General features: G+C 49.3%; 2 protein-coding genes across 2 annotated transcripts; both read right to left on the reverse strand.

Annotated features, from left to right (window-relative positions):
* Positions 1 to 3,863: 3,863 nt before the first annotated feature.
* Positions 3,864 to 13,165, reverse strand: fgf5 (fibroblast growth factor 5). Its single transcript, XM_030104129.1, has 3 exons — positions 12,961 to 13,165; positions 11,631 to 11,734; positions 3,864 to 4,208 (listed from the first exon to the last, which is right to left on the reverse strand). The coding sequence occupies exons 1-3, from the start codon at positions 13,163 to 13,165 to the stop codon at positions 3,864 to 3,866; spliced, it is 654 nt and encodes a 217-aa protein (XP_029959989.1).
* Positions 13,166 to 21,331: 8,166 nt separating this feature from the next.
* On the reverse strand, positions 21,332 to 27,083 carry prdm8b (PR domain containing 8b). Its single transcript, XM_030105576.1, has 4 exons — positions 26,987 to 27,083; positions 24,544 to 24,768; positions 23,281 to 23,512; positions 21,332 to 23,193 (listed from the first exon to the last, which is right to left on the reverse strand). Exons 2-4 carry the CDS (start codon positions 24,760 to 24,762, stop codon positions 21,932 to 21,934), a joined length of 1,713 nt encoding a protein of 570 aa, XP_029961436.1. The 5' UTR covers positions 24,763 to 24,768; positions 26,987 to 27,083; the 3' UTR covers positions 21,332 to 21,931.
* Positions 27,084 to 27,893: the final 810 nt, after the last annotated feature.

The following is a 27,893-nucleotide window of genomic DNA, read 5'->3' on the forward strand; positions in this document are numbered from 1 at the left end:
TGATGAGTTTGACCAGGGGGAACAAAAATACCGTTCACTTCCATTGTGTCCGTCCCAAAAACCTTCCCCGACTCACCTCTGAATAAACAACAGCTCGCCTCACAGAAAAAGTAAGTATGCTGTTCGAAATGACTAAGGAACTGCGCTAAATGGGCCAATTTACCAAAATGTTGAAGTATTGCTTTAAAGGAATGAATGTGCTGACGGGAAAAACCAGGACAGGTCCTGATGCAGAACCAGGCTCTATAATGCTCAGTTAGCTAAACTCCAAACACCAGATCTCTTTACTTCAATAACCTCTGCCTTTCTTAACAGGCTCAACAGTTTTCACGAACAAACATTAAATAAAAAATAAATAAAATACTGAGAAGTCATTTCAAAAAGGCTCAAAATCTGAAGCTTAGCAGATTCAGCAGCAGAATTTACATTTAAAGCTAGGGTTGGCGATCTTGGAAAACTAGCGTTAGCATGTAGCATCTCCCCAAGGCTCCGCCTAGCTAGCTCCGCCCAGCTCCCACCCCATTGGGGTCAGTGTTGCCAACTTAGCGACTTTGTCGCTATATTTAACGACTTTTCAGACCCCTCTTGCGACTTTTTTTTTAAAAAGCGACTAGCGACAAATTTAGCGACTTTTTCTGGTGCTCTGGAGACGTGACAGGACGTCTCGTTGCTGAGCAGCGGGTGCTGCGTGAGCCCTTCCCCCGTCCCAAAGCGCTCACAAGCGGTCAGTGTCACGAGCTCCCTGCTGCAGTCAGAGCAGAGAGGAGACCCACACCGCTCCGCCTCCACACTTCAAATGAATCCAGCGTGCGCAGATCCGCACTGCTGCTCCCGTCCTGGGTCACAGAGCAGGATGGACATGTAAATGTTTCTCCACTGTCACACTTTTGTCAGTTAATTTGTAGTTCTAAACACATTTAGGCTGTTTTTAGCTCATTTTTGCTTCTCCCACGACGTTATTCCTCTCTCCTACAGCCAGGCCCGCTGACAGCTTTTCCTGGGCCCGGGACAACTTACTGTTGATTGGGCCCAGTCCCGACTGTTGACGGGGGAGGGGGGGGGGGGGGGGGGGGGTAGTGATCGGACGGGAGCGGAACGTTGCAGCGCTGCGTGGAGCAGCACGGAACAGCGCGGTGCCTGCATGCTGCGTCAGGAGCCGTGAGTAGGGTGCTGGATGGGCCCCCCCAACTTTAATTCTGGGCCCCCCCCAACCCTGGGCCCGGGACAACAGACCCGTTTGTCCCCCCCTGTTGGCGGGCCTGCCTACAGCGTCCATAACAATTACATGCAAATTGCCAAATTATGCAAATTAGGTGATGACGTCATATAGCCACTTCTAGCGACTTTTAGGACAGCCAATAGCGAGTTTTCTCACTGGGGAGTTGGCAACACTGATTGGAGGAGCTCCCGTTGGCAGCGGAGACGTTCGCGGCGCACGCAGTGCGCGCGGCGCTTCCGCGTCCAGTGCGTTCCTGGCGTAACCTGTCCTCAGCGCTTCATTTCTTCGTTTTTCTTTATTTGCACAACGCCAAGGTATGGCGCACTGAACGGTGAGTGAACCCCCAAACATTCGTCTCCGCCGTTCTGCAACGATGCTCCGTCCTTCTATGCGCGCACTGAACCAGGGTCAGTGCACGCGTACATGTACGCGCAGGGGGCAGGTCGAACGGTGAAGGGATTTGATTGGTTTAAAAAAAGGTGTCCCCTCAAGACTATTGGTTGCTGTTTTTCCCGTTTTACTCCTGCTGTAGATAGCGGATATTTTCCAAACTACTTTAAGAACACGCCATGAATTGCTTCCCATCGGGTCATAAAGATCATTTTAACCAGTATTTAAAAAAATGTATCTCATTCAAATCGCCAACCCGAGCTTTAAACTCAAAATAAATTCAACAAAAAGTGCAATTTAAAAGGGTTCAGCGATTAAAAGTTCACTTTTCTGCTGCTGACCTTCTGCTGACCTTCTGCTGACCTGTTGACCTTGTCAGAAGGTCGGTGAAGCAGGTTTCATTTCAGCATCTGATGAAACTCTGAGTTTGGAGGAATTCGTGGAGAACTGTTGGTGTGTGTGTGTGTGTGTGTGTGTGTGTGTGTGTGTGTGTGTGTGTGTGTGTGTGTGTGTGTGTGTGTGGGTTAGTCTCACCTGTCTGAGGTAAAAACAGACTCTTCTTCTATGGTGTCAAATGTCGACTGTCCGCCCGCATTACAGTAAAATAGCGCCATCTACTGTCAAGGAGCATGAACAGACTTTCTGGATAAAAATGAACTTTTCTTTTTTTGTTGGTGGCAAAGACCCACCGACAACAGACCCGCGACCCACCAGTTGAGAAACCCTGCCCTGGATCTGATCCAGAACGAACACAGACCTGGTCCAGATGAGCTCTGCAGGGATCCAGACTCTTCAGTCCTCACAAAATAAAAGTCAGCACGGTATAATCCACAGCGCAACACCGCCCCCACGTGGTAGGAAACCGGTATTGCACGATATTGGTTGATCTTGGTTGTGCTGTCTGAGCAGACAGGATGATTGAATCGTAGCTTTTTTTTTTATTTTTTTAGATGAACTACATAAACCGACACAGAAGCTTCGATGGTTGATCTGCTCTCCAGCCATGCGTTCAGGGTCAGCTCCACTCAGCGATCTGGATCTATTTCAGTCTTATTTACAAGGTGGTGACATTGCTAATCCGCCTCTTCTCCCTATTTATTCCTTGTTCTGGAGTTGGATTTCCCCCCTGAGCCTCGTTACAGCTTCCTCTCATAAAGCGTCAGTCGCTGTGAGTCAACATGTCGTCCCGGCTCCATAAATCTACTCCACACGTTCCCTGAGATTAAATATGTGCCTGATATGTGCAGAAAAAACACGAAAAATCAATTAGGAACAGTGGAGAAGCTCTCGACAAAAGCACCATAATGATGAACCCAGGGTTCACTGCCCAGGGGCACAGCGGTGAGCTCTCACTGGGATTCAAACCGGCACACTTCCTGAGCGTTGGCCAGTTTCCACGGCGCTCCTTCGACGCTCTGGTTAGCGTAGAAGACTTTTCAGACGGAGTTCAGATCTCTCCTCGGCGTTCAGCTGAAGCTTCGTGGCGTCTCCGTCTGGAACCGGGTCAGTCCTCCTCGCCGAAACTCTCCGTCTATTTTGGCACATTCCCGTCTGCGTGTTGACTCACCTGTCGTCTTGTTTCAGGGGTCCGGCCACCCCCCCGCCCCCTCCTGTCATCGGCCTCCCTCTTCCTGTCTCTTCATTACGTGCCATTCTCTCCGGTCCGGCTCGTCCCGGATTTAAACTCAGGACGTCATCCTGGAACCAACATGGCCAAAACTTCCTGTGTTTTCAGTTTCTTCCTCGTCTCCTGTCCAGCTGTGCTCTCTCTGGATACCTGCTCAGTTTGTCTGGAGCCTCTTCTTTTCTGAGCTCTCACTTCCTGTGCGGGTCCTCATTGGGTTGTTCCAGTGTTTGAGACATTCCTGGACATTTCTGTCTGTCTTCTTCCTCTCCCGTCATTTTAAATCTGCTGTGCCGAACCGAGCCGTCCTCGTCTTCAGTCCACTGTCGTCTGCAGTCTGTTTATCGGCGCAGCTCCATCTAATGTTGATCTAATGTCCTGAAGACACCGAGAACGGAGCAGAACATCACAGCGTTCATCACGTTCTGGTAAATCAGACTCAACGCAGGGACCAAAAAGCAAAGCGAACCTTTAATATCATCATCAGGAAAATACAAAAATGTAAAAAAATAATTTACACACACAAAACGGACACAGTTCTTCCAGGCGAAGCACCGTCCACTGGACCACTGCGTCTCGCCGCCGTACCGCCTGGAGGGACCGTCCTCCTCTCACGAGACCGTCCCGGAGCTACCCCAGCCGGTACTTGGGCCAGTACCTGACCGGTTTGGGCCTGGGCGCCGCTCCGGGCGGGACGTGGGCGTCGGGCGCAGGTTTCCTCCTCTCCCGGTTCCTGTCCGTGATGGTGAAGCCGCTCTCGCCGCCGGGGTGCCAACTGGCCCGGGGCAGGAAGTGGGTGGAGACGTGCTGCGACTTCACCCGGGGGCTGGAGCCCATCTTGGCCTTGCCCCTCTTGTTGAGGGCCACGAACCACTGGCGGCCGGTCCGGGAGTTCCAGTGAGCCACCGAGGCGTAGGTGTTGTAGCTGTTCTCCTGGAATCGCTCCCTGAACTTGCAGTCGTCCGTGAACGTTTCCTGCAAAAGCAGAGACGCACGTCCAGATGAATCTACAGTCCCGGAGTCAGGAGGCGTGAAAACCAAGAGAGGGATGCTGAAAACCGAGGCCCTCTCCGCCCCACCAGCAAAACTCCAGCTCAGTTTGAATCTGTCGGCAGCAGCACACCTCAAAGGAGCGCCAACAGCCGATTCAAGAGGTGAACGCAGTAGAAACTGAACTATAAATATGTATATATATCTCCTAACATGAAACGTTAATAAACGTACTTTTACAAAAGATTCGTCACTCTCGGTTCAAAGGGGATTCAGAGAAAGGTACAAGTAAAATTTGGGAAAATAGTGAAAACCACAAAAAAATGGGGGGAAAATTTATAGAATGGCTTCAGAAACCAGAAATGCTAGAATCTCTAAAAGAAGAACAGACATGCAACAATAATTAAAAGAGATAAAATGCTTAAAACTGCTAAAATTTCAAAATTGTCAACTACACAAAAATGCTTGAAAATTGAATTAAAACTGTTAAAATCAGGTAGAACATTAGGTCAAAACGTCAGGAAAGGCTCACTGTCATGAATTACAGTTAAAACCTTAAATACATCATAAGATATAGTATTTTATGTGCATCAAAGCTTTTATGTAACTTCATTAGCCTCATTTTAAAGGTTAGATGTGCTTATGGCTACAGATCATCTTCATTTGGGCGGAAAGTCATAAAAATGGCTGTTTAGAACCGAGGTCTACACACTGTGTGTGTGTGTGTGTGTGCGTGTGTGTGTGTGTGTGTGTGTGTGCGCGTGTGTGTGTGTGTGTGTGTGTGTGTGTGTTCTTGTATTTCTATCCTTGTCGGGGCCAAATGTCCCCACAAGGATAGCAAAACGTGGAACGACGTGCCTTGTGGGACCTTTTTCCGGTCCTAAGTAGGAGAAACAGTGTTTTCTTGACCATGTTGTTGTTACTGAAAAAAGTAAAAGTGCAAAAACATTTCTTTAGGGTTAGGCTTTGTTGTGGTGTGGGTTAGGGTTAGGGTAAGGGTCAGGGTTAGGGGCTAGACATGAATGGGAGTCAATGGAAGGTCCCCACAAGGATAGAAATACGAGACTGTGTGTGTGTGTATGTGTGTGTGTGTGTGTGTGTGTGTGTGTGTGTGTGTGTGTGTGTGTGTGTGTGTGTGTGTGTGTGTGTGAGAGACACACTGTTCAGGAAGAGAAAACACCTTCAGTCACGGTCAGCGGCCTTCTCTCTCTCCTTCATTCACAGCAGACATGAGCGCCCGGCGCCAAAAAGCAGGAAGACCTGATCAGGAGGTCCAGAGGAGGGTCGGTGGAGTTTAACAAACCTGAACCTGAATCCGGCTGTGTTTCAGCTCTGAAAGCACACACACACACACACGCAGAGCTTCGTACAGTGAGCTGCGTCGTGTTTAAAAATACCCCGGGTGGGAAACTCCGGCGTGCAGCGAGCGACTTCCTCCTGTCATTCTTAAATAAAACAAACGGTTCTGCTCTGCTCCGGAGTGCAGCGCAGCAGAAAATGAAGCTATTACGGCGTTCGGTAAACATGCCAGTCACCGGGGAGCGCAGCCGCTTCCACCGCTCGCTCAGACCGCTCTCTTATTCACAGCGACCGGAGAACTGGGACGGCGGTGGAACGGCGGCGGGACGGCGGTAGAATGGCAGCGGGACGGCGGCGGAACGGCGGCGGAACGGCGGCGGGACGGCGGTGGAACGGCGGTGGAACGGCGGCGGGACGGCCTGCTTCACAGCCACTCAGGTCACACACACCAGCTCACACACTCCGCAGAAGCCTCCGAACCTGCCGTCTCCTGGGATTTTCCCTTCAGCCGCAGATTCAGGAGATTTCATAGTTTCTCTAATCATCCGTGCACGGCTGACCTTTCCCAGACCCCCCAGCACCCTGCCATCTCCGTTACATAACGGTTCACTCCCCAGACACGATCAGAAACACACCCAGAGCCGTCCTCTGTGTTTCCGTGGCGAACCCTTCAGACGTGCATCTGTCTTCATTATTCTGCAAATAAAGCTCCGTGGCGAAAACATCCCATCTGTAAACGGCGCAACACGACGGCGGCGGTTCTGGAAGCCTCCCAGCGCCTCAGCACGAGGCCTGAGCCGCCTAAAGCCCTGCAGGCTTCCTCTCAGCCGGGCCGCAGATTTCAGGGTGAGCTTTACAAACAAGACGAGTCTGATTCAGAGAGCAGATCTGAGGATGGAGGGTGGAGAGAGGCATTGTGGGACTGATAGATGGAGGAAAACCGCGGGTCTGGCGGGTTCTCTGTGTTTCTGGGAATAGATCAGGGCTGGACGCTCTGGAGCCAAATCCATATCTTCATTCATACACAAACCCAAATAAAGAGAATACAAGCAAAATGCAATGTCTTCAAAATAAGTTCAGTATCATAAAAACAGTGAAAAGTCTCTTTGAATCCTGCTGCAACTGGAAATGCATCAATATCTGTGTACATGGCCACCCTGTCGGCCTGTTTTCACACTGGACGAAGAAATGGGAATACTGTGTCAGTTACAGATGACAGGATGAGACTGGTTCATTTCAGAGGATCGAGTTACTTCTGGGCCCTGATTTTTCGTAGAACTGTGAAATCTCTGTGGAGAGCTCTCGGTTTGCTGGATCTACCAATATGTTCTAATCAGGGATCCGTTGCATCTGTTATTAACCCAAAAGCAAACTCTTCTTCATATTTTTCATCAACTCTGTCAGTTGTCATGTTGTGAAAACTGTACTGATATAAATGAGATTGTACTTTTCAAAATGGAATTTTAGGAAAATCTTTATTCATTGTAGATTCTTATACGAGGGTGGACCCAAAAGTTCCCGGACTGTAGTTATAACTTTTTATTTTTTAATCTTCGCAATTATTTGAAACTGTCACCTTCAAAATACTCTCCTTTGGCTTGAATACAACGCTGCACCCGAGATTTTCACTGTTCAGAAGAGTCGCCATGACCGTGCGTAACTGTGCCGGAAAGATAGAACTTCGATTTTCCCTCCCCCGCCTGTATGCCTGCCTTACCTTTCCGCTGCCGCTCCAGTTTCATCTTTGACAACAAAAAGCAGTCGCCTGGGGCCAGATCAGGGGAATACGGCGGTGGGGAGGCTGGCTGGTCACGGTTTTAGTCCAAAAATATGCTTTACGCACAACATTTGGTGCTGTTTCTGTGCGTAACGGGGCGTCCTGTGGTCTGCTGTCTGTTAAGATGCGGCCATTTCCGGGTGCCTTCATCTCACTGCTTTTAATAACCGCCTGAGGATGATCTGTCTGGATCTCTACAATACTCCCATCAGTTCTGCAATGTCATCAAAAGTCCTGCGTGGATCTACCAGGACGTCTTCTTCAGTTTTTGTGACGTTTTCCTCTGTTCTGGAAGTGGATTGTTGTCCTCTGCGTGCCTGGTCTTCGTGATGTAATCTGATCGCTCTTAAAGGGCCCAAACCACTCAGACACCCTAAGAATCCTTCTTAAAGAATGTCTGCAACATGGTGAGTGTTTCTGCCGCTGTTTTCCCAATAAACAACAAAATGTTTTGACAGAGCGCATATCCGTGGATATCCGCCATCTTGAAAAATCGAAGAGCGGGGTGTAACTCTGTCAACATAAACAGTGACTGTCAGCTGACCGCATCACGGGGGAAGACCAAACCTGGCACAGTTATGCATGAGGCTATCCTGCAGCGACATCTAGCGGCCAAAGTTGGAAATTCATTGTATTTTTTTATTAATAGAATCAGTCCGGAAACTTTTGGGTCCCCCCTCGTATATTTCTCAGCCAAATAGCTAAACCCATCAAGCAGGGCAGGGCCAAATGGGAATAAAGTCAGATCACTTTATACTGTTTTCATATCAGTCCATTTCAATGTAAAATCTATAAATATAAAACAAATCAATGATAAAAACAAATCAATATTTTGTCCATTTCAAATGTTCCCTCTTCATCTTAAGAACATTTGAAGAAACCAGAAGGTACTTTTTTTCTCGTATTTATTTTCTGCCAAAGTTGAACTCAACATCGAACTATTCAGCTGTTTCAGCTCAATAAGAATCGTCCTTCCACTGATTCCTCTGAGACGAGGCTCATTTCACCCCGTGACTGACAGGCGGCCGCCGTCCTGCTGAGCTCCATGAAAGCTAAAACACTAAGTCAATACAAAATGTGAACAACGGCAGTCAGAGTTGTTTCATATACAAAATACATGAAACACTCGTCAGACCCAAAACTCAGAGCTGAAGAACTTCTGGTGGAAACATCGACCTCCAAACAGGTCCATATGCTGAATATTCAAACCCCTGTCCTCTGTGGCAGAGGAGCATGAGGAGCGGCGTTCCCCAGGGCTCTGGTTTGGGCCCACAGCTCTTCACACTGTGTGTTAATCTGTATGCAGATGATGGAGTCTTCTATACTCACTGAAAGCTTCCTGCTTCACGTCGAATGACAGGAAAACAGAAACCATGAAGAAATGATCAGCAGAAGCAAACGCCTGTGTGTGTCGCACTGTGTGTGTCGCACTGTGTGTCGGGCTGTATGTGTCGCGCTGTGTGTGTCGGGCTGTATGTGTCGCACTGTGTGTGTCGGGCTGTGTGTCAGGCTGTGTGTGTCGCACTGTATGTGTCGCACTGTGTGTGTCGTACTGTGTGTGTCGGGCTGTGTGTGTCGGGCTGTGTGTGTCGGGCTGTGTGTGTCGGGCTGTGTGTGTCGCGCTGTGTGTCGGGCTGTGTGTGTCGGGCTGTGTGTGTCGGGCTGTGTGTGTCGGGCTGTGTGTGTCGGGCTGTGTGTGTCGCACTGTGTGTGTCGCACTGTGTGTCGGGCTGTATGTGTCGCACTGTGTGTGTCGGGCTGTGTGTGTCGGGCTGTGTGTGTCGCACTGTGTGTGTCGTGTGTTGTTTTATGACAGCTTTCTATTCATCTGGAGCCACAAGACATTTTAAATGAGGACGACACAGTTCAGAGTTTATAGAGACCAGTTCTAAAAACTTGTCTTTTGGGTGACATTTCCAGAGTATTAGTGTACATTTTAAAACAATATTTGACATTTAGATGTTGTAGTTTTTGGGATATTTTTACTTTTTGTTGCAGTTTTAAACTGTTTGGACAGTTTTAATGCAGCTCTTTTATTACAGCTTCGTTATTTTGATGTTTTTCTTGAGGTTTTATCGGTTTTTAGCTGTTTGTAACCATATTATCTGTCACTTTTCTCTTTTTTTGTTGTTGTTATTTTGAGTGTTTCAGCTAAAACAAGATAAATGTTTGAAACTGCAGAGACAGCCCACAGCAGAGCAGCTGGTGTCTGAACGGTCGGAGCAGATCCCGTCCCTCCAGCCACTTTTCAGTTTCAGTGCTTTGACCTTGACGAAGTGTTTGAAACGTCGGCGAATCTCTCGCTGGTCAGCGTTGGTCTTTTGTGAGCCAGCGGCGGCTCAGAGGTTCTTTTGGGGGAAGGAGCGGCGTCGCACCAGCCGGAGCTGAAGGTCGTAAATCTGCCGCTGCGCCCCGCCGGGGGATGCCGACCCGGTCCCTCAGACCCGGATCAGACCCGGTTTATCCTGTGTTAATGTTATCAGGCGTCGCAGACAGACATAATCTGCTCCATGCTAGCAGCGAGCGGCTCGGCGCGTCCCGCCACAGCTCTGCTGTACTCCACCGTGTGCCGGAGCGATACTCTGAGACCAGAGCAGACTCTGACGTTCCAGTTCTGGATTATAGGAGGTGCAGAAGTGGTTGCGTGGATCTGCTCCATGGAAATACTCACATCAGTAAACTCAGAGCAGGAAGGTCTGCGTGACCACACCGTTCATCAGGTGGAACGCATTTTAAAGACTCCGCCGACCCCTGAGAGGAAGGTCGTCCACGACCCCTGAACCAGACCGCTGAGGAGCGGCGGGCCTCCAGAAACAGGCGCCTCTTCAGGACCTCGTTCAAGACAAACGGCTCAAAACGTGGATCCAAACAGAAAACTTCCTGCAAAGAGCTCAGCCATCGAGAAGCTGCACTGAATCTCCAGCAGGCCGAAGAAGAGCCTCCTGCTTTAACCTGGCTTTCAATCTGAAGTCAGTCAAACGTCAGGTCAGCCTCACTCACCCTGACTGAGAGACAGGTCAAAGGTCACAAACACAGTAAAGAGCAGTTGACTCAACCTGCATGTTGAAACACGAGGAAGTAAAACTGGAATCAAAACAAAAAGGACTGAGAGTAAAGCAGGAAAAACAGACGGAATGAACCCAGAGGACAAAGAGGAACGACGAAACACACTTCAAATGGTTTCAAACGGGTAAAATCAGCAGTAACGGTGCATCATGGGAAACTGCAACATATTTTCATCTCATCTGCATTTTACACTCACCTGATGTATTTTATAATAAAATTCTGTATAGCTTACTCTAATACTTTGCTGCTGCATTAATCCACAAACAGCTCCGTACGTTTGTTCTCCGGTTCTACCTCTCCAATGTTTACAGAACATAACACACATGGCAAATCCCAAAATTACAGTGCACCTGTACTGTCTGCGTCTGTAATGTTTAGCTGAGGTAACGTTTGTGTCAGACTTGTGAAATAAACAGCTGCATCTGTTTAGAGTCGACCAATGAAACATCCTGCTGGTTTTCTAAAGTCAATCCCAACTAAGCTGTAAATATGAGATACGATGGTTTAGTTTCTACTTCAGGAATCAGCGGTGTGTGTCCAGCGGTGTGTGTCCAGCGGTGTGTGTCCAGTGGTGTGTGTCCAGCGGTGTGTGTCCAGTGGTGTGTATCCAGCAGTGTGTGTCCAGCGGTGTGTGTGTCCAGCGGTGTGTGTCCAGTGGTGTGTGTCCAGCAGTGTGTGTCCAGCGGTGTGTGTGTCCAGCAGTGTGTGTCCAGCAGTGTGTGTCCAGCGGTGTGTGTGTCCAGCAGTGTGTGTCCAGCGGTGTGTGTGTCCAGCGGTGTGTGTCCAGCGGTGTGTGTGTCCAGCAGTGTGTGTCCAGCGGTGTGTGTGTCCAGCGGTGTGTGTCCAGCGGTGTGTGTGTCCAGCGGTGTGTGTGTCCAGCAGTGTGTGTCCAGCGGTGTGTGTGTCCAGCAGTGTGTGTCCAGCGGTGTGTGTGTCCAGCGGTGTGTGTCCAGCGGTGTGTGTGTCCAGTGGTGTGTGTCCAGCAGTGTGTGTCCAGCGGTGTGTGTGTCCAGCAGTGTGTGTCCAGCAGTGTGTGTCCAGCGGTGTGTGTGTCCAGCGGTGTGTGTGTCCAGCGGTGTGTGTCCAGCGGTGTGTGTGTCCAGCGGTGTGTGTGTCCAGCAGTGTGTGTCCAGCGGTGTGTGTGTCCAGCAGTGTGTGTCCAGCGGTGTGTGTGTCCAGCGGTGTGTGTGTCCAGCGGTGTGTGTGTCCAGCAGTGTGTGTCCAGCGGTGTGTGTGTCCAGCAGTGTGTGTTTGGAGGTTCTTACAGTGGCGTGGAGTCGTCCTCGCTTGTTCATGGCCAAGAATCGGTTACTGTGGACGCCTCTGATCCCGATGACCCCCTGAGAGACAGCAAACAGCTGGAGGACGCCTGAGGAGACACACACACACACACACACACACCACCTTAGAAGGCCACACACAGATCTACACACACCACGTCACGTCGCTATCGTCCCTTGTTTGATGTGTTGAAGCTAAAAGCTAAATGCTAACTGTCAGATCTTTCAGGCGTTCAAAGGGAACAAGATGATCTAATAAGAATATCTTGGGGGAAAACTGCTTTTTTAACCCACCTGTTGCAGCAGAAGATGCCTTCTCGTCTCATTTTGTAAAGATGTGTTTGTTTCCAGCCTCATTTGAACTGAATTTGCAGATTTAATGAAACGCAGACGTAACTTGTTTTTGCTTTGTCTTTACAGTTGTGTGTGTGTGTGTGTTGTGGTTGTTGTGTAGCAGTTGACCCTATAGGGAAGTTCCAACATGCTGGAGCTGCTGTGAGGAAGACGGTGAGGGAGCAGGAGCTGGAGCCCACGTGCACAGCGTGCACGGCGTGCCGTTGACGTGCATGTAACCTGACATCTGCCCTCAGCAGAGCTGCTGCAGCCGCGCTCTGGAAAGACTCGGTCCCACACCGAGAGCGTTACTGAGTCTGGAAGACAAACGGCTTCAACGGTCACGTCTTTGGTCACGTTTCTTTCATGGAATCCCAGAATCTGAGCTCCTAAAACTCAGCATCAGCAGAATCTCAGATCAGGTCTGAAATCACGTCGTTGTCTTTGTTAACCAGAAAATTGTCAAATAAGACTTAAAAAAGATTAATTCAGGCTTTAATCTGATCTTTAAAAAGTCTAAATTCTGAGGTTATTTCTTTATTTTCAGAATTCTGACTGAAATGAGGATTTTTTAAAGATAAATCTCACAGTTGTGACTTCACTTAGAGAACTGCTTCAGACTCGATTCTAAAACAAATTCAGAGACAAATTTCAAATCTGCCTGAAATCTGACAACTTTGAAACGAAAGATTAGGATTTTTCTGTGTGTGTGTGTGTGTGTGTGTGTGTGTGTGTGTGCGCGCGCGCGCGGTGAATTGATCGTATCCTCTCTGCACCTGTTCCCTCTGGAAATAGTTCACCTGCCTGCAGACCGCCTCCCGCCTCCTCAGGGTCAGACGGTCTAAGTTTAGGCGCGCGCTTCCTCCGTCAGTCCCGGCTGTGTTTTCCTCGCAGGCTGGCATTAAAACGACGCGCGGACGCGCGCCGGAGCCGTGCAGGATGCGGACTCCCTGGATGAGCCCATCTATAATTCAGGACTTACTCAGCCGGTCGGGCTCATGGCTGCCGTTCACTCTGCCGTCCGGGTGGATCTGGAGGTGGAAGCCGATCCCGACCCGACAGTACAGCCGGCAGGTCCTGCGCCCCGAGCCCGCGCCTTCCTCCCGCTCCCAGCGCTCCACAGACACGCGCCTCACCGCGGCCGCGGCGCAAACCAGGTGAGCCAAGGTGAGCAGGTACAGATTCATTCTCCCGGGAACAGCGGAGGGTCGTCAGGCCGCGGCCGTCGTCCTGTCGCCGTCCATGGAGAGCGCGCTGCGCTGCGCGGGCATTACCCGGCTGCAGGAGCTGGAACGCTGCAGCTCGCGCGGAGATATTTATAACGCCAATGATCTCACGACTTGATGCATGCCTCAGCACTGAAGGGCGCTCTTTCATCCAGATATTGTCGCCGAGCTCCAGTCGCTGCTCCGCGCCAAAACAAGAGGAGACGCAGGGTGAGGGGAGCGCGGCACGCAGCGCCAAGACGCACGAGGCGCCGCATTTTACGCACAGGGATTGAGCGTGTTGTGGAAGGCAGCGTTCATTCAGGACAACCAGAAAAGACATTCAGACCTGCATTCTGTCCACATCTGTCCCAGAAACACTGAAGCAGGACTGCAGGGGGTCTCCAGACGGACCCTCAGGTGGCGCAGCCCGCTGGGACTCCGCTCCACGCTGCTCTGGAGCCACGCGAGGCTCTGGTATTGGCTCACTGCACATTATTTGTTATAAACAGTTCTGTCTTCATCTAACTGTGTCTTCTGTCTTTCTAATGTCCTGGGTTTTCTCCACTTCAGCTGAGGAGTGTCGAGTTTCCAAAGTCTCCTCTTGGTAAGACAACCAGGACCCAGTGAACCACGGTCTCAGATGAAAATGCAGAGTTTCACTGACAGCCTGCAGCTCTCCCTGGAGCTCTGAGATGAACAGAGGAACTGCTGGGCAGGTGGAAGAGCTAGCCTCAGTCTGATGCTGTCCTGACATTTGTTGATCTGCTCTGGACGGTCCAGACCGGTCCAGACCGGTCCAGACCAGTCCAGGACGCCTGTGCGGAGTTTGCATGTTCTCCCTGTTTCCCCCTTCAGTCCAAAAATGTGTCTTTGAGGTTAGCTGGTGACTCTAATCGTCCTGTAAAGCAAAGCAAGTCTGCTTAGCTTCCACACACTGAGAAACGTTGTGTTATTCTGTTAACCCAGTCGCTGGGTTATGAAATGGGTAACCCAGTTTGGAGTTATTTGTTGCAGCTGGTGAGGGGTTAGAGTCCACCAGACCCAACATACTGCACTGTAACAAAAGTCAGTAAAAAATACAGTAAAACTGTCAAAAAGCAACAGCAAAGCACCGTCAATTCAAAAATTGTGTGTCACCGTAGGAAATACACTGAATTTCTGTAAATCAAGGAACGGTGCACAACGGTACTTTTTCGGGTGCAATATGTTAAAAAAAAACATCATTTACTGTGATTTATTCAAACAATTGTAAAATTTATGAGAAAATACCATAAAGACAAAAAAGTGGATTATAAGCCTAAAATCTGCAGTATTATTCAGTATAAATCACAGATTCCACTGGTGTGTACAGGAGGAAACCAGTCATCATTCAGCATGATGTACACTGTCATTTCTACAGGAAAAACATGTTTAAAATATGGTCCACATATTGCTGATTTAAAGAAAACCAATTCACAACATTTCACAATGACATAATATCAGCTGTTGTTATTTAAGTTATCGATTGACTGGAGGAGCGCGTGCAATGCATGAGCGTATCCTAAAACAGATAGCTACAACAGTGACAGGCCGCACGGTAGTGCAGTGGTTAGCACTCTTGCCTCACAGCAAGAAGGTTCCAGGTTCACATACCGGTTGTGTGTGTGTGTGTGTGTGTGTGTGTGTGTGTGTGTCAGCCCTGTGGTGAACTGGTGACAGACCCTGTCCAAGTAGCTGGGATTGACTTGTAATAGCGCGTTTACCGGTTTCTGTGTGCTTTTACTATGAAACTACTGTATATTTGCTGACAGTAGTCTGTCTTTTCTGACCGGTCTGGAATGTTTCTCACAGCTTGGTTTGATGGGTCCAGCTTGCTGATCCGTCACTTATTTGTGCTGGAGCTAACTGTGCACCGAGGTCTGTTATGCTTTTATGTTGTCTTATATTTATGTTATGTATGAATGTGAAGGTACTGCAAACTGAATCGCCCTGCAAGGGACGAATGAATAAACTGAAATCTGAAATCTGAGATCCCCCTGTGACCCTGAAAAGTGGCTTGGGAAATGAATGAATATTCATTCATAAATTTCTGAAGTACTGTAATATATCATCCAGTTTGTTGTGTTTATTACTGAGATAGACTGTCATTTTGACAAGAGATTATTGTAAATATTATGAACAGGTTTATGTTTTCACTGTTAATTTTACAGCAAACTACTGTAAACAAATAACAGTTCTGTACTGCAAAATTAACACTTTTTTAATGTTAATTCAGCTGTGATTTCATTTCCTGTAAATCAATTTACATATTTCATCTGTAAAGTTATCTACAGTGCTGCTGTATATTTTACAGGAATTCTCTGGTACCCACAGCTGCCAGCGTTTTCCTGTAAAAGCAACATTTTTTTACAGTGTGTAGATTTTTAAACTCAGCACAAGGGTCGTTTTGACCACTGTCGGGTTGTCAACGGGTCCGAGTGTCACTTCCGTCTTCTGTCTGCGACTCAGAAGACCAGACGTGGTCCTCTGGCTCTCTGATGCAGTACAGGGTTGTGCTTATTTACATTACATATCTGACTCACATGACGTGACGCCAGTCATGTGATTTAGATATGTAATGTAAATCAGCATGTCATCGTGTCACGTCATCCTCAGAAACATCTGTTTGAGCGAGCTCCATGCAGTTCGCGTTAACCAAATAGCTAGCTAACTACATACACTATGTAGAACGTTTGCATTGCCAGCTGTCGGCGGGGGGGGGGCTGTGGTCTAGTGGGGACCGCAGTCATCTTACAATCGGGAGGTTGTTGGTTCGACTCCTGTCTCCCCCTGTCTGCATGTCACAACCCCAGCTATGGGTGAAATAGCACCACTGCCTTGTGGTCTTCACGGGAGTGACACAGGCTGAGGGAGACCCCCCCTACAGAAAAATCCAGAGTGGAGCCCCAAAGGTGGTTTGTGCCTTGCATTGCGGCAACTCCTGTGGCCAAGCTGGTCCCAGAGCCTGTCCCTTCATGGACACTACCAGCGAGGCTGAGGAGGGGGATCTGTCCACTGGCCGTCTCAGTTCCTCCATGATCTCTCTCGAGATCGACGGAACTCGTCCTCGTCGAAAAATCGATGGACTGCTGAAAAAAATAAATAAAATTTTGGATTGGAATTTTGAAAGGATTTGAAAATTAGCTGTTTATGAATCCAGTTTTTTTGGGAGACTAAACCAATGTGTTTAGTTGCATTAACACAGAACTGTAGTTCATTTGACCCAGAATTTGGGAACATTCAACCAGTGTATATGGTAGAATTGACCCAGGGCTGAAATGAATTTGATGCAACATTTGGGTTAAAAATGAGCTCAATATTCAACCCAGTCATGTGGAAGAATCGACCCGGACTAAAACTGATTTGACCCAATGATTGGATTAAATCTGTGAACCCATCTGTTGGGTTAAAAAGGCCAACCCATTTTGTTGGGTAAGAATACCTACTGTTGGGCTGGTCCGATGTTGATTAACCGTTGGGTTGAAAAATAAACCAGTTTGGTTGTTTTCTACCATTCAGTTTTTAGGGTGCAGACACAAAGCATGAAATGAAAATATAAAGAACAGAAAGAATTTAAAACAAAGCAAAAGAAGTGAGAAATGAATGACGGATCAATGAGCAGACCTCCTCCTGAGGACCTTGAGGGTCTGGATCAGGGAGTAAACCTCCTCCTGAGGACCTCCAGGGTCTGGATCAGGGAGCAAACCTCCTCCTGAGGACCTCCAGGGTCTGGATCAGGGAGCAAACCTCCTCCTGAGGACCTCCAGGGTCTGGATCAGGGAGTAAACCTCCTCCTGAGGACCTCCAGGGTCTGGATCAGGGAGCAGACCTCCTCCTGAGGACCTCGAGGGTCTGGATCAGGGAGCAGACCTCCTCCTGAGGACCTCCAGGGTCTGGATCAGGGAGTAAACCTCCTCCTGAGGACCTCCAGGGTCTGGATCAGGGAGCAAACCTCCTCCTGAGGACCTTGAGGGTCTGGATCAGGGAGCAGACCTCCTCCTGAGGACCTCCAGGGTCTGGATCAGGGAGCAAACCTCCTCCTGAGGACCTCCAGGGTCTGGATCAGGGAGCAGACCTCCTCCTGAGGACCTCCAGGGTCTGGATCAGGGAGCAGACCTCCTCCTGAGGACCTCCAGGGTCTGGATCAGGGAGCAGACCTCCTCCTGAGGGCCTCAGCGGTCTGAGGTCTTTCCGGTCTGCCTCTCAGTTGCCTCGTCAGTAGATGGTTTGGTTCAGAAGCTTTAGAAGATCTGAAACGGGACACTTGAAACGGGTCCGTCTGAAGCTGCAGGTGACGCAGGCTGACCCGGACAGGCGAGCAGTCCATCACGCCCACAGGGGGAACATGGAGACTCCAGTCTCTGAGCGCTGCTCCTGTGTCTGTGGAGGGTGACGGTCTCCTCCGGCTGCTCAGGCCTCCAGCCTCGGTGGATTCCGGCCCCTCTGGGGTCTAATTGTTTCAGGACCACGGCGTCACGCCGGGCCTGGCTGCCGCTGAGTAAACAGCGAGCAGCGCCGAGGCCCCTCCTCTTGCAGGCCGGGGTTTCTGGACGGCCGGCCCGTAACTGAGAGCTAATCCTCCTGTAAACACGGCTGATCCGGCTCCTGATCCCGGCCCGCCGGCTCCTGATCCTGGCCTTTAGCAGCTCCTCTCCCGGCCGGCGGCGGACAGCTGACGATCAGAGCAGTCTGATCCCCGACGCTGAGGCCCGGAGGCGGGACCAGGGCCAAACCATCAATAGACCCACAATCCTCTGCTCATGTCCGAAGGCATTCCAACCATCCGAGGCGTCTTCACGGCCGGAGAGCGGCGTCGGACCGGCAGCTTGACTCCCTCCGCTTGGAGCAACACTGAAACACAAGGTCCGGGTTGATAAGTCCACTGAGGCCAGGTGTGTGTGTGTGTGTGTGTGTGTGTGTGTCTGTGTGTGTGTGTGTGTGTGTGTGTGCACACAGCTCCGTTCAGAATCGGTTCCTTCTGTTCTGGGACTGGACCAGCCTCCGGCTGATTCATCACTTCATTCCGTCAGAACTGTTCACCCTCATCACAGCTTTGTTTATTGTTTCCTTTGTTGTTGCGTGTTGTGTGGTTTTTGTTGTGTTGTTTGTATTTTTGTCCCACAAAATGTTGAAATCTTATTATTGTCAGTGCTGAAGTTTTTCCTCAGAAGCAGATTTTATTCCATCAGTGGTTCATGGACGGAGTATCGGTGTGAATGAATCATTCATCACGTCTACATGAGGGGATGATGGGTAATCGAACTGGCTGATGGGACATCACGAACGAACCACAAACACGGCGGAGGTTTCATCTCTCAGTTTCTCCTCCTGCAGTCTGTTTTTCTGTCCCAGGCTCAGTTTGTGTGGAAACTGATCTGATGGCTTCTTCTCTCTGTTTACAATCAGACAGACGTGGAGGGATGAGTTCTCCTAACCTGCCCCCTAGTGGACACAAGCTGTAATGTCCCTGTAATGTCTGTCTATCTATCCATCTATCTATCTATCTATCTATCTATCTATCTATCTATCCATCTATCTCTCTTGATGTACCTGGATCGGTTCTGCTGGGAAGGGGATCAGAGAGTCTAATGAAGCGACGTTTCTCTAAAAGATTTCAACAACAAGGTCGTCCAAGTGTCTCCCAGGTCAGAGGTCAAATCAGGCTGCAGGAGGAGGCCGGTTTGTAGAATCATGAAAGTCTGCTCCTGGGGAGTCTTCCTCGGCCCAGGAAGGGGTCAGGTCTCTCAGAACCTGTTCATGAACATCAGATCCAGTCAAATCCACCTTCAAGCTCCAAACCTGCGAACAACTTCAAGCCCAGACGTTCTGAGCGTTCCGCTCAGCCTGGCGGTTTCAGTCCGGCTCTGACTCTCGGTTCTCAACATGAGGTCCAGCCTCGTTCCGCTCTTCACTTCTTATTCTGGACAAACTCTCAGTTTGGATGAGGAATGTCGTCAAATCACAGCTGTTTAGAAAAATCAGTCACCGTGTGCACGTCCCTTTCCTCCTGGATCTTTTTTCACCTGTCATGTTTTTTGGGTTGATGATACCTGAAGGCTTCAGATCAGCGAGTCAGCAGGGGGTCTGGGGATGTTGCTCCCCCCTCATGCCCCCCATGCCCCCCATGCCCCCCATGCCCCCCATGCCCCTCATGCCCCTCATCCCCTCATGCCCCCCATGCCCCTCATGCCCCTCATGCCCCCCATGCCCCCCATGCCCCTCATGCCCCCCATGCCCCCCATGCCCCGGTGCAGAGGTGCAGCTGGTTTGACGTGGGGCCTTGACGGAGCGGGGCTGTCCTCTGTCTCCACGTCCTCCTCACCCTCTGCTCTGCTTCCCCTCTGTGGTCACGTTACATCGCCTGACCTTTGACCCCCGTGGTCTCCAGGACCACGTTCACCTGCTCCAACATCGACTGGAGCTGCTTGTTCAGGCGATCTGACAGAAACACACACAGGAGTGTGTTCACACAGTCCGATCAACACATTTGAATGTGTGGTACACACACACACACACACACACACACACACACACACACACACACACACAAGAATGTTGAGCGCAATCTGCCCCCTCCCCGTGCACTGGGCAGCTGCTGGGGGCAGCTGGGGGTCGGGGCCTTGCTCAGGGGGCCCTGGTGGAAACATGGCCGCTGTGGGATTTGAACCTCGTCTCTGGAGCCTCGGGTCCGGATTTAAAAACGTTGTAAAGAAGTTAATGAAGGGACTCTGTCTGCTGACGATGTGACCGGATCAGCACCGGGAAGCGAGCAGATTCTTAACTTTCACCGTCGCATGTGGATTTTTCCCAGAAATAAACATGGAAGCTGTTTCCCACAAACAAACAAACAAACAAACAAACAAACAAAACAAACAAAAATCTCCCTTTGAGGCGAGTTTGTAGATGTTCAAATCAAAAAGATGGTTTGTTTCTGGAGGATTCCAAGATGAGGGAGATGAGTGTTGTCTTTAAAATAAAATGGAGTGTGTTCAAATAGAAGCAGGAATAAAGACAGACTCCTCATCATCATCATCATCATCATCATCATCATCATCATCATAATAATAATAATAATAATAATAATAATAATAATAATAATAATAATGTCATATAATTTAAAATGTGGCATTATTAGTAGCAGTAGTATTTTCCCGTTTCATTTGATGCAGTTTTAATAATATCCACAGGGTGGCGCCCTTGTCTAGGTTTACTTTTTCCACGTTGCCCAAATCAAATTGATCTTTTCCTTTTTCGGAAATAAACACCATTTCAGTCACATGGATAAGATGTGTGTGTATTTTTTTATATTGTACATGAATTTTTGCAGTTTTTTAGTTATTTCTAAAGAATGATATAATATAATAAATTCACAGACTATTATTTCTCATGAATAATATAATGTAATATAATAAATCCGCAGACCTTCAATTTATTTTAATTCACAGATATTTAGGGCCTTAAAAAAAGGAAGAAAGAGAATAAAGAAACCATCAGCAGACCTGCATCTGAGTTTCTGTTGCACAAAAATAAAACATGACAAAATGTATTTCTATAATGAACAGGCCTCTTTATGCTATATTTAGAAAAAAAATCATTCTTTGTGCACGTGATCGCAGAGGAACCTTCACTGCTCTTTTATTCTGCTGTGGTCAAAAAACATTTTGTCGAAATTAATTAAATCCTGTTTTAGAGAAGTGAGGTGGAAGACTGAATTTCAGGGACCTAAAAACACAGAAAACGTTTCTTTAAATGTATTTCAGTCTTAAAGAATAATAATAATGAAAATAGTATTAAAAATATTATCATCACCATCATCATCATCATATTTTTAGGAATTCTGATTTTCAGATTGTGGATTTTTTTAGATACAATACAAGCTGAAAAATTAAAATTTTTTTATTATTATTATTATTATTATTATTATTATTATTATTATTATCATTATTATTATTACTATTATTATTATTATTATTATTATTATTATTATTATTATTATTATTATTATCATCATCATCAAAATAAAATACACATAGTAATATTTAACAATAACAATTGTCACTTTGTCACTCAGAACCAATATTTTGCCAAATTATTATTTGTTTCTTGAAGAAATCGCAGAGAGCAGAGTTGAAAATAAAGCTATTTTATTGTCAATGCATTCAACATGATTAGATAAACTATGAAGTAAATTTCCGCAAAAGGAAAAAAAACAAAAAAAACACAAACTATTCCCCACTGACACAAAATATTACACCTTGTATTTCAAATGAAAGAAATTATTTACAATTTCACGTATAGACTTCATCTTAAATCAATATGGTTTTAATATTACATGCACTCTGAATCATAGTGAGACGAACATCCCGACCTGCCATCATCCACATGAGAAAGACAAAAAGCTTCGTCTGCTGTAAACCAGGTGTGAGACTACATTTGGAGCTCCTCTGTATATTATATTACACCTTATAAAATACAATTTACTGTACATTTACACATATCTTAATTCTTCCTTATTTGAAAACTTATAAGTGCTTTATAAATAGATTCATTTTCGAAGTCAAACCGCAATTGCATACACCCAGAACGTGAGAGTTTGTACAGGGGAAACGGAAAAGTCCACCGAGCGCAGAGGAATTCGAAGATTGTAGTTCAAAACAAGTGCAAAAGTGTCTGAATGTAAATCCGGGTGAGTCCGGCGGTCCGCGGCGGACAAGCCGCCGGCGGGGCTCAGTTATGGGAGGTCATGTGACGGGACAGGTGGTGCCGCTCTCGGAAGGACTCGTTACAAATGGGGCACTTGAGCTTCTCCTCGCGCCGCCGCTTCACCAGGGGCTCCATGGCGTACTCCTTTTTGTGGTGGGACCGCATGTGGTACACCAAGTCCGAGGTCATGCGGAAGGAGGCGTTGCACTTGGCGCACCAGTTCTGAGCGGGCAGGCAGAGCGAGGTGAAGGAGGGGGGCAGCAGGGTCAGGGCCGAGGGCATCTGGAGCTGGATCGGCCCCGAGTTCTTGGGCCAGAAGGCCGTGGCGTAGACGAAAGGGTTCTGCTTGGCCATGCCGCCCGGCACGGGGCAGTTGGCGCCCAGCTCGGCGCCCTGCAGCTTGGCGGCGAGGTGGTCGGCCTGGTAGAGTCTGCTGGAGGAGATGGTGTCGCCCACCGCCGGGTGGCAGTCCAGCAGCTTGGGGGGCATCACCAGCGGGGAGATCTGGGAGAAGGAGCGGGACGGCTGGCTGAAGGCACTCTTCCTCTCCCCGCCGCCGCCGCCGCCGCCCTGCTGGCCCACCGACGTGAAGGCGCTGCCCATGGGCGGGGTCTGCGGCGGCTGCGTCTCCGACAGCACCTGCCGGATGTTCAGGTGCTTGTCCGGAGGGTTGCTGCTGGGCCGGCCGCCGTCCTTGTTCTCCGAGTTGGCGCTCTGGAGGCTCTTGCCGCCGCTGTGGTGCTTGAGGTTCTGGGGCGACTTCTTGACCTCGGTGAAGGCGCTACGCTTGGTCTCGCCCAGCTCCGCGGGGCCCTGCGGGGAGAAGGAGCGGCGGTTCTCCTCCAGGCCGTACACGCCCCGGTAGTTCTGCGCCGAGGTGGCCAGCTCGTCTTTCGACTTGGCGGGCGGGAGGCCGGCCACCCGGCACTCCGTCTCCTCCACGTCGGAGAACTTCCTCTTGCCCGAGCTCTCGCTGCAGATCTCCGCCTCCTTGTCGCTCGGAGGACTCGTCCGGTTGTTCTCCAAGTCCCGGGCCAGGTTGTGGAAGTCCGTGGAGGGCTTGCTGGAGTCCTGAGCGCCGCCGAAGCCCTCGGGGCGGCCCAGCTTGGGGCTGGTCCGGGTCGGGGTGGCGGGGTTTCGCTCGGCGCCGCCCTCCTTGCCGGACTCCTCGTCGGCGCCGGTGATGCTCTGCAGTCTCTTGGTGCAGCGGAATCGCAGGTGGGCCAGGAAGGGGAACTCGAACTGGAAGCGCTGGCTGCAGTCCGGACAGGAGAGCGGCGCCGACCCTGCGGACGGGACAGAGAGGCGGACGGGTGAGGAGGGCCGCCCAGAACCGCCAGACCTGACGGGGGTGTCCGGCCGCCTGGGCTCACCTTTGCTCTTGGGCGGCGCCCGGCCGGAGCTGAGCAGCAGCAGGTCGATCAGGTCCTTGCCGTACCAGACCAGCAGCTCCTCGTCCTTCTCGATGCGGCGCAGCGAGCGGTAGAACAGCTGGCCGTTCTTCACGTAGGCCTCCAGGTTCTGCTCCTCCTTGTCCCGGGCCGACTGGACCAGCCGGAGCCACATCAAACCCTCCGACGTGCTGTTAGCGGCCGAGGTGTCCACCTGCCACACACACACACACACACACACACACACCTTTAACTCTCTCGCTCTGTCTGATAATTCGGTAAATTTGCCTCCGCTGTCGCTGTGAATCACATCTGAGGCTGTTTTTTGTACGTCACACAGAAACGACAGCAGCCTTTGAGTCTATATGTGAGATTCTGGCTGGAATCAGTCCTGAAAATGGTTTTATTACATTTAAATTCTGTTTAAATGCCACATCAGGGTGTTTTTGTTTCCACCGGTTTCTCAGTATTTAAATGCCACCATGATGGACTGGCTGGCTGGAATGTTTGAAAATGTGAACAGACTCTGTTTGGAGCGATTCTGCTTCATGTCTTGCTCAGAGACACTTGGACAGATGGACTGGGATCGAACCCACAACCTGACGTGCCTGACCGTCAGAGCCACAGTGCCGCTATACACATCAGTATTCCTGTTAAAATTAAAGGTGGTGTGTGTTTTAAAACACACCACAATCAAATCAAAGTAATTACACCTTTTTCATTATTCTCATTGTTTAAATCTTTTTCAATTTTATTTTGCTGTCGGTTGGTTTGTTAACAGGCCAAAAAAACAAAAAAACAAAAAAACAAAAAAAAAACGGATTTTCCTTTTTTAAAATTGGATTTATCTGGATGATGAAGAGACAAATTTATCCAAAATATACGGGGATTAAATGAAATGTGGTTGATTTAATTATGTGCAGAAGAGGAAACGATTACATTTAGATCCACAAGGTTCGTTTAATCCAGATTTATCCAGTGGATCGGCCTAAACAGAAGGATTAAAATATATGATATAGATATAAAAAAACAGTGGCTCACATTCCTGTTTTATTTTTCCTTTTTACTTTATGCGTCCTCCATAAAATCTTCCTTTCTCGGGTCTGGGAATTGGAAAAAGGAGGCGCGCGTCGCGTTGACGCACCGCGCGGATGGAGCTGAAGCCCGGTGCCGTGAGGCGGGGTCGAGCTGGACTCGAGCTGGACTCGAACCCGTTACCGTGAGGCGGGGTGGAGCCGGACTCACCCTGAAGATGTACGGGGCCGTGCGCTTGTCGGTGGACTTGAGGGCGATGAAGGCGATGCTGTCGTACAGCGACGTGTGGCTCAGCACGCACGGGCCGAAGATGGCGTTCTCCGGGATGTCGCACGTCGTGTACACGCTGGTGAAGATGTCCGTCAGACACTGCTGCACCGCCTTGGCGTCCCCGTCCCACACCAACTTCTGAGAGCTGGACTCCTCCATTTGTCCCTGCAGACACCGCGGAGACAGGGCGCGCCAAACGTCAGCCAGTTCACGCGCTTCCGTTATTCCCCGTTTAGGGACCGGCCCCCAAACCGCTTCATTCTCTGATTTATTTTATGTTCCGACACTGAGGGGAAATAAATCTGTCCTCCTCAGCCTGGAGCAGCTGTCCGGGGGGGCGGGGGTCCGTCCGAACCACCGCTCCAGCCGCTCATTCAGACAAACTTCAAATTCCTAACACAACAAATCCAGAAATGTAGAACTTAACAAATTCGTGAATTCATAATTTGGTAAATTCATGAATTCATAAATCGACAAATTCATGAATTCATAAATTGACAAATTCATAACTCAATGACTCCATAATTTCGACACTTCATGACAGTTGCACCTTCAGCTGTTCACTGTGGTTTCCACTGCGACTCAATTTTATCCTGACACATTAAAAATACTCAATAAGACAGAAAAACACACTGATATTTGAATTAATAATAATAATAATAATAATAATAATAATAATAATGATAATAATAATAATAATAATAATAACAATAATAATAGTGACAATAATAATAATAATCACCCTAATAAATTAAATGTCATTTTAGAACCGGGGCCTGTGTCTGCCCAGCAACAAATTTCAATATTAGCAGAATCTTTTAAAATTAATTTAAAAATTCCACTTGTTTAAAAAAACCATGTCCTTGAAGCTCATATTAAACATGTACTCCATGATTTATTTCTCACATTATCTAAAAAAAGAATAAACCGTGTGGTGTTTGCAGTCTTTTTAATATCGTGTGTGTGTGTGTGTGTGTGTGTGTGTGTGTGTGTGTGTGTGTGTGTGTGTGTGTGTGTGTGTGTGTGTGATTTTTTTCTTTTTGCATGTGAAGCTTTGCGACATGTGCTACATGTACAAAACCTGCTGGTTTGTTTTTCATAAAAACAAAGGCCGGGTGAAGAGGGGCTGCGCGCGCGCCGGTGCGCCCCGGTTGTCGTCCGGTGGAGTGGCCTGTCAGACTCAGCCGAGCGGCGGCTGCCGCCTCATTACCATAATCCGCCACTTTCTCCTCTGAGACCGTAATTAAAGCAGCACGCGCGGTTAATGATGTCTTTTCTGTGAATGCGCTCAGCCGGCTGCGGCTCCGCTCCTCGTGCCCGGGTCCAAACCCACACACCCGCGCGCAGAGTCGCTCCTCACGCACATTTCTCTCTTAATTAGTCAGAAAGGCCATTTGTGAGATTTAATGACAATAATAATAATAATAATTATAAAAAAGCTCTGCGTTTTAGTTTCCTTAAATTAAAATTTTCATTATTCCTGTATATTAAAAAACACATTTTGGTTGGATGTTATTTCTAGGCTGTAATCCGGGGATGTCCAACATGCGGTTCGAGGGCCATAAATAGACTGGACGAGCTTGGAAAGTGTAAAAAATCACAAAGAGCACGAGCTTCAGTCCAGGGATGTTTGATGAGCTCGATCAGAAATGTTTATTCAGAAGTGTCGACCGACACCGGAGCAGAGGGTTTAATACCACCGACTTCCTGGCGGTTCGGCCCAGGTGAGAGCAGCGGCGGCCCGCGTGGCCCCTGAACCAGAGCAGCTCGGTGAAAGACGGTTCGTTCACCGTTCAGCTCCGAAAACGCCTCAAACAGTCTGATGCCCGAAACATGATTTATGGTTTCCTGAAATCTCTCCGAAGCAGAAGTGCTGTGATCACTCTCCTCTGGTGCGCGCGCCCCGCGCCCCGCTCCGCTCCGCGCCGTGCAGCCGCGCACCGGCCTCCGTGATCCGGTGGAGAGCAGGGTGGTTCAGCTCCAGCTCTTGGTTCGCGTGCCGCTGGGGTGACCTAGGACGGGTCTCGGTCAGGTCCGTGCGCCACCGCGGTGCCGATGTCCCGGCGCGCAGCGGCGTTTTACGCACGGTGCCGCGGACAGTCTCCTCTGTCCGGAGGGACGCCGACGGCCGCTGCGTGTGCGACAAAACCACCCGAACTACCCGCGAGCACGCACTGCTCAGGGAGAAAGTGCGCAAAACCCGGTTCTGGTGGGGGGGTGCAGAGCAGGGGGGTGGGGGAGTGAGGGGGGGGGGGGGGGTGGACCCATCTGCCACTGCCGGGATGGAAACTGCGCTAAATCACCTCACAGCTGCGCTCCGCTCTCTGCCTCTCCGCCTGCCTTCTTTCCTTTTCGCACCACTTTCACGCGATCTCAGACCTACCTTTCTGTCGACGAGGAGGAACAATAATCCACAGCAGCTGGAGAGCGGCGCTGCGAATCCAAACCGCCCCGGAATAATAATGAAAAAAAAAAAAAAAAAAAAAAAAAAAAAAAAAAGGCAGAAAGAAGCTCCAAACCAGGACAGACTGGAGGTGGTGCTGGAGGTGGCGCTGCGCTCCGTGTCTCCCGTCCCGTCCTGTCCCGTCCTGTCCTCTCCTGTCCGCAGTGTCAGTACATCCCCGGGCGCAGAGCCGCTGCAGAGCCTGGACGGAGACGCGGAGACAGACAGAGGCGGAGAGAGGCGCTCTGGCTGACTGGCACACCGACACACACTTTTTGTTTGCGGCACATAATCTACCCAATGAGGCGTGTCACTCCGCGTCTCCTCCCTTTAACTCTTCCCTGGCCGACTGTCATCTGATGGGATTTATAGACGAGCCGGAAGATAAAGAACCCCCCCTCCCTCCCCCAACACACATACACACGCGCGCGCACGCGTAATTACTGTAATTCTAATCACAATAGTTCATGGCAATGTTAGAATCCAGAGATATTTAACGCAGTTTGCTGAAGACGAAATGCACCAAATTAATATTATTACTATTATTATCACTGTTATTATTGTTGTTGTTGTTGTTGTTGTGTTTGCTGAGCCGTTGCTGGACAGCCAGCCGTCCTCAGTCGTCCTTTACGCGCCGTGCGTCAGGCCGCCGCGCCGCGCCGCGCCGCGCGCCGCCGCCGCTCTCTGCACTGCGCTCCGCCGCAGTTAGGGGGCGCCAGTGGATAATGCGCGCGGAAGGAGCTGCTGCTGTGATTGAAGGGAAGCGTTCGGGTTCAGCCGCGCTGTGATGATGGGAGATATTTTAATTACTGAACGAACCGACCTGCAAAGGGCTGTGCGCGCGATC

The sequence above is a fragment of the Salarias fasciatus genome, chromosome 12 (assembly GCF_902148845.1).
Source record: "Salarias fasciatus chromosome 12, fSalaFa1.1, whole genome shotgun sequence".
In the NCBI taxonomy this organism is placed as follows: domain Eukaryota; kingdom Metazoa; phylum Chordata; class Actinopteri; order Blenniiformes; family Blenniidae; genus Salarias; species Salarias fasciatus.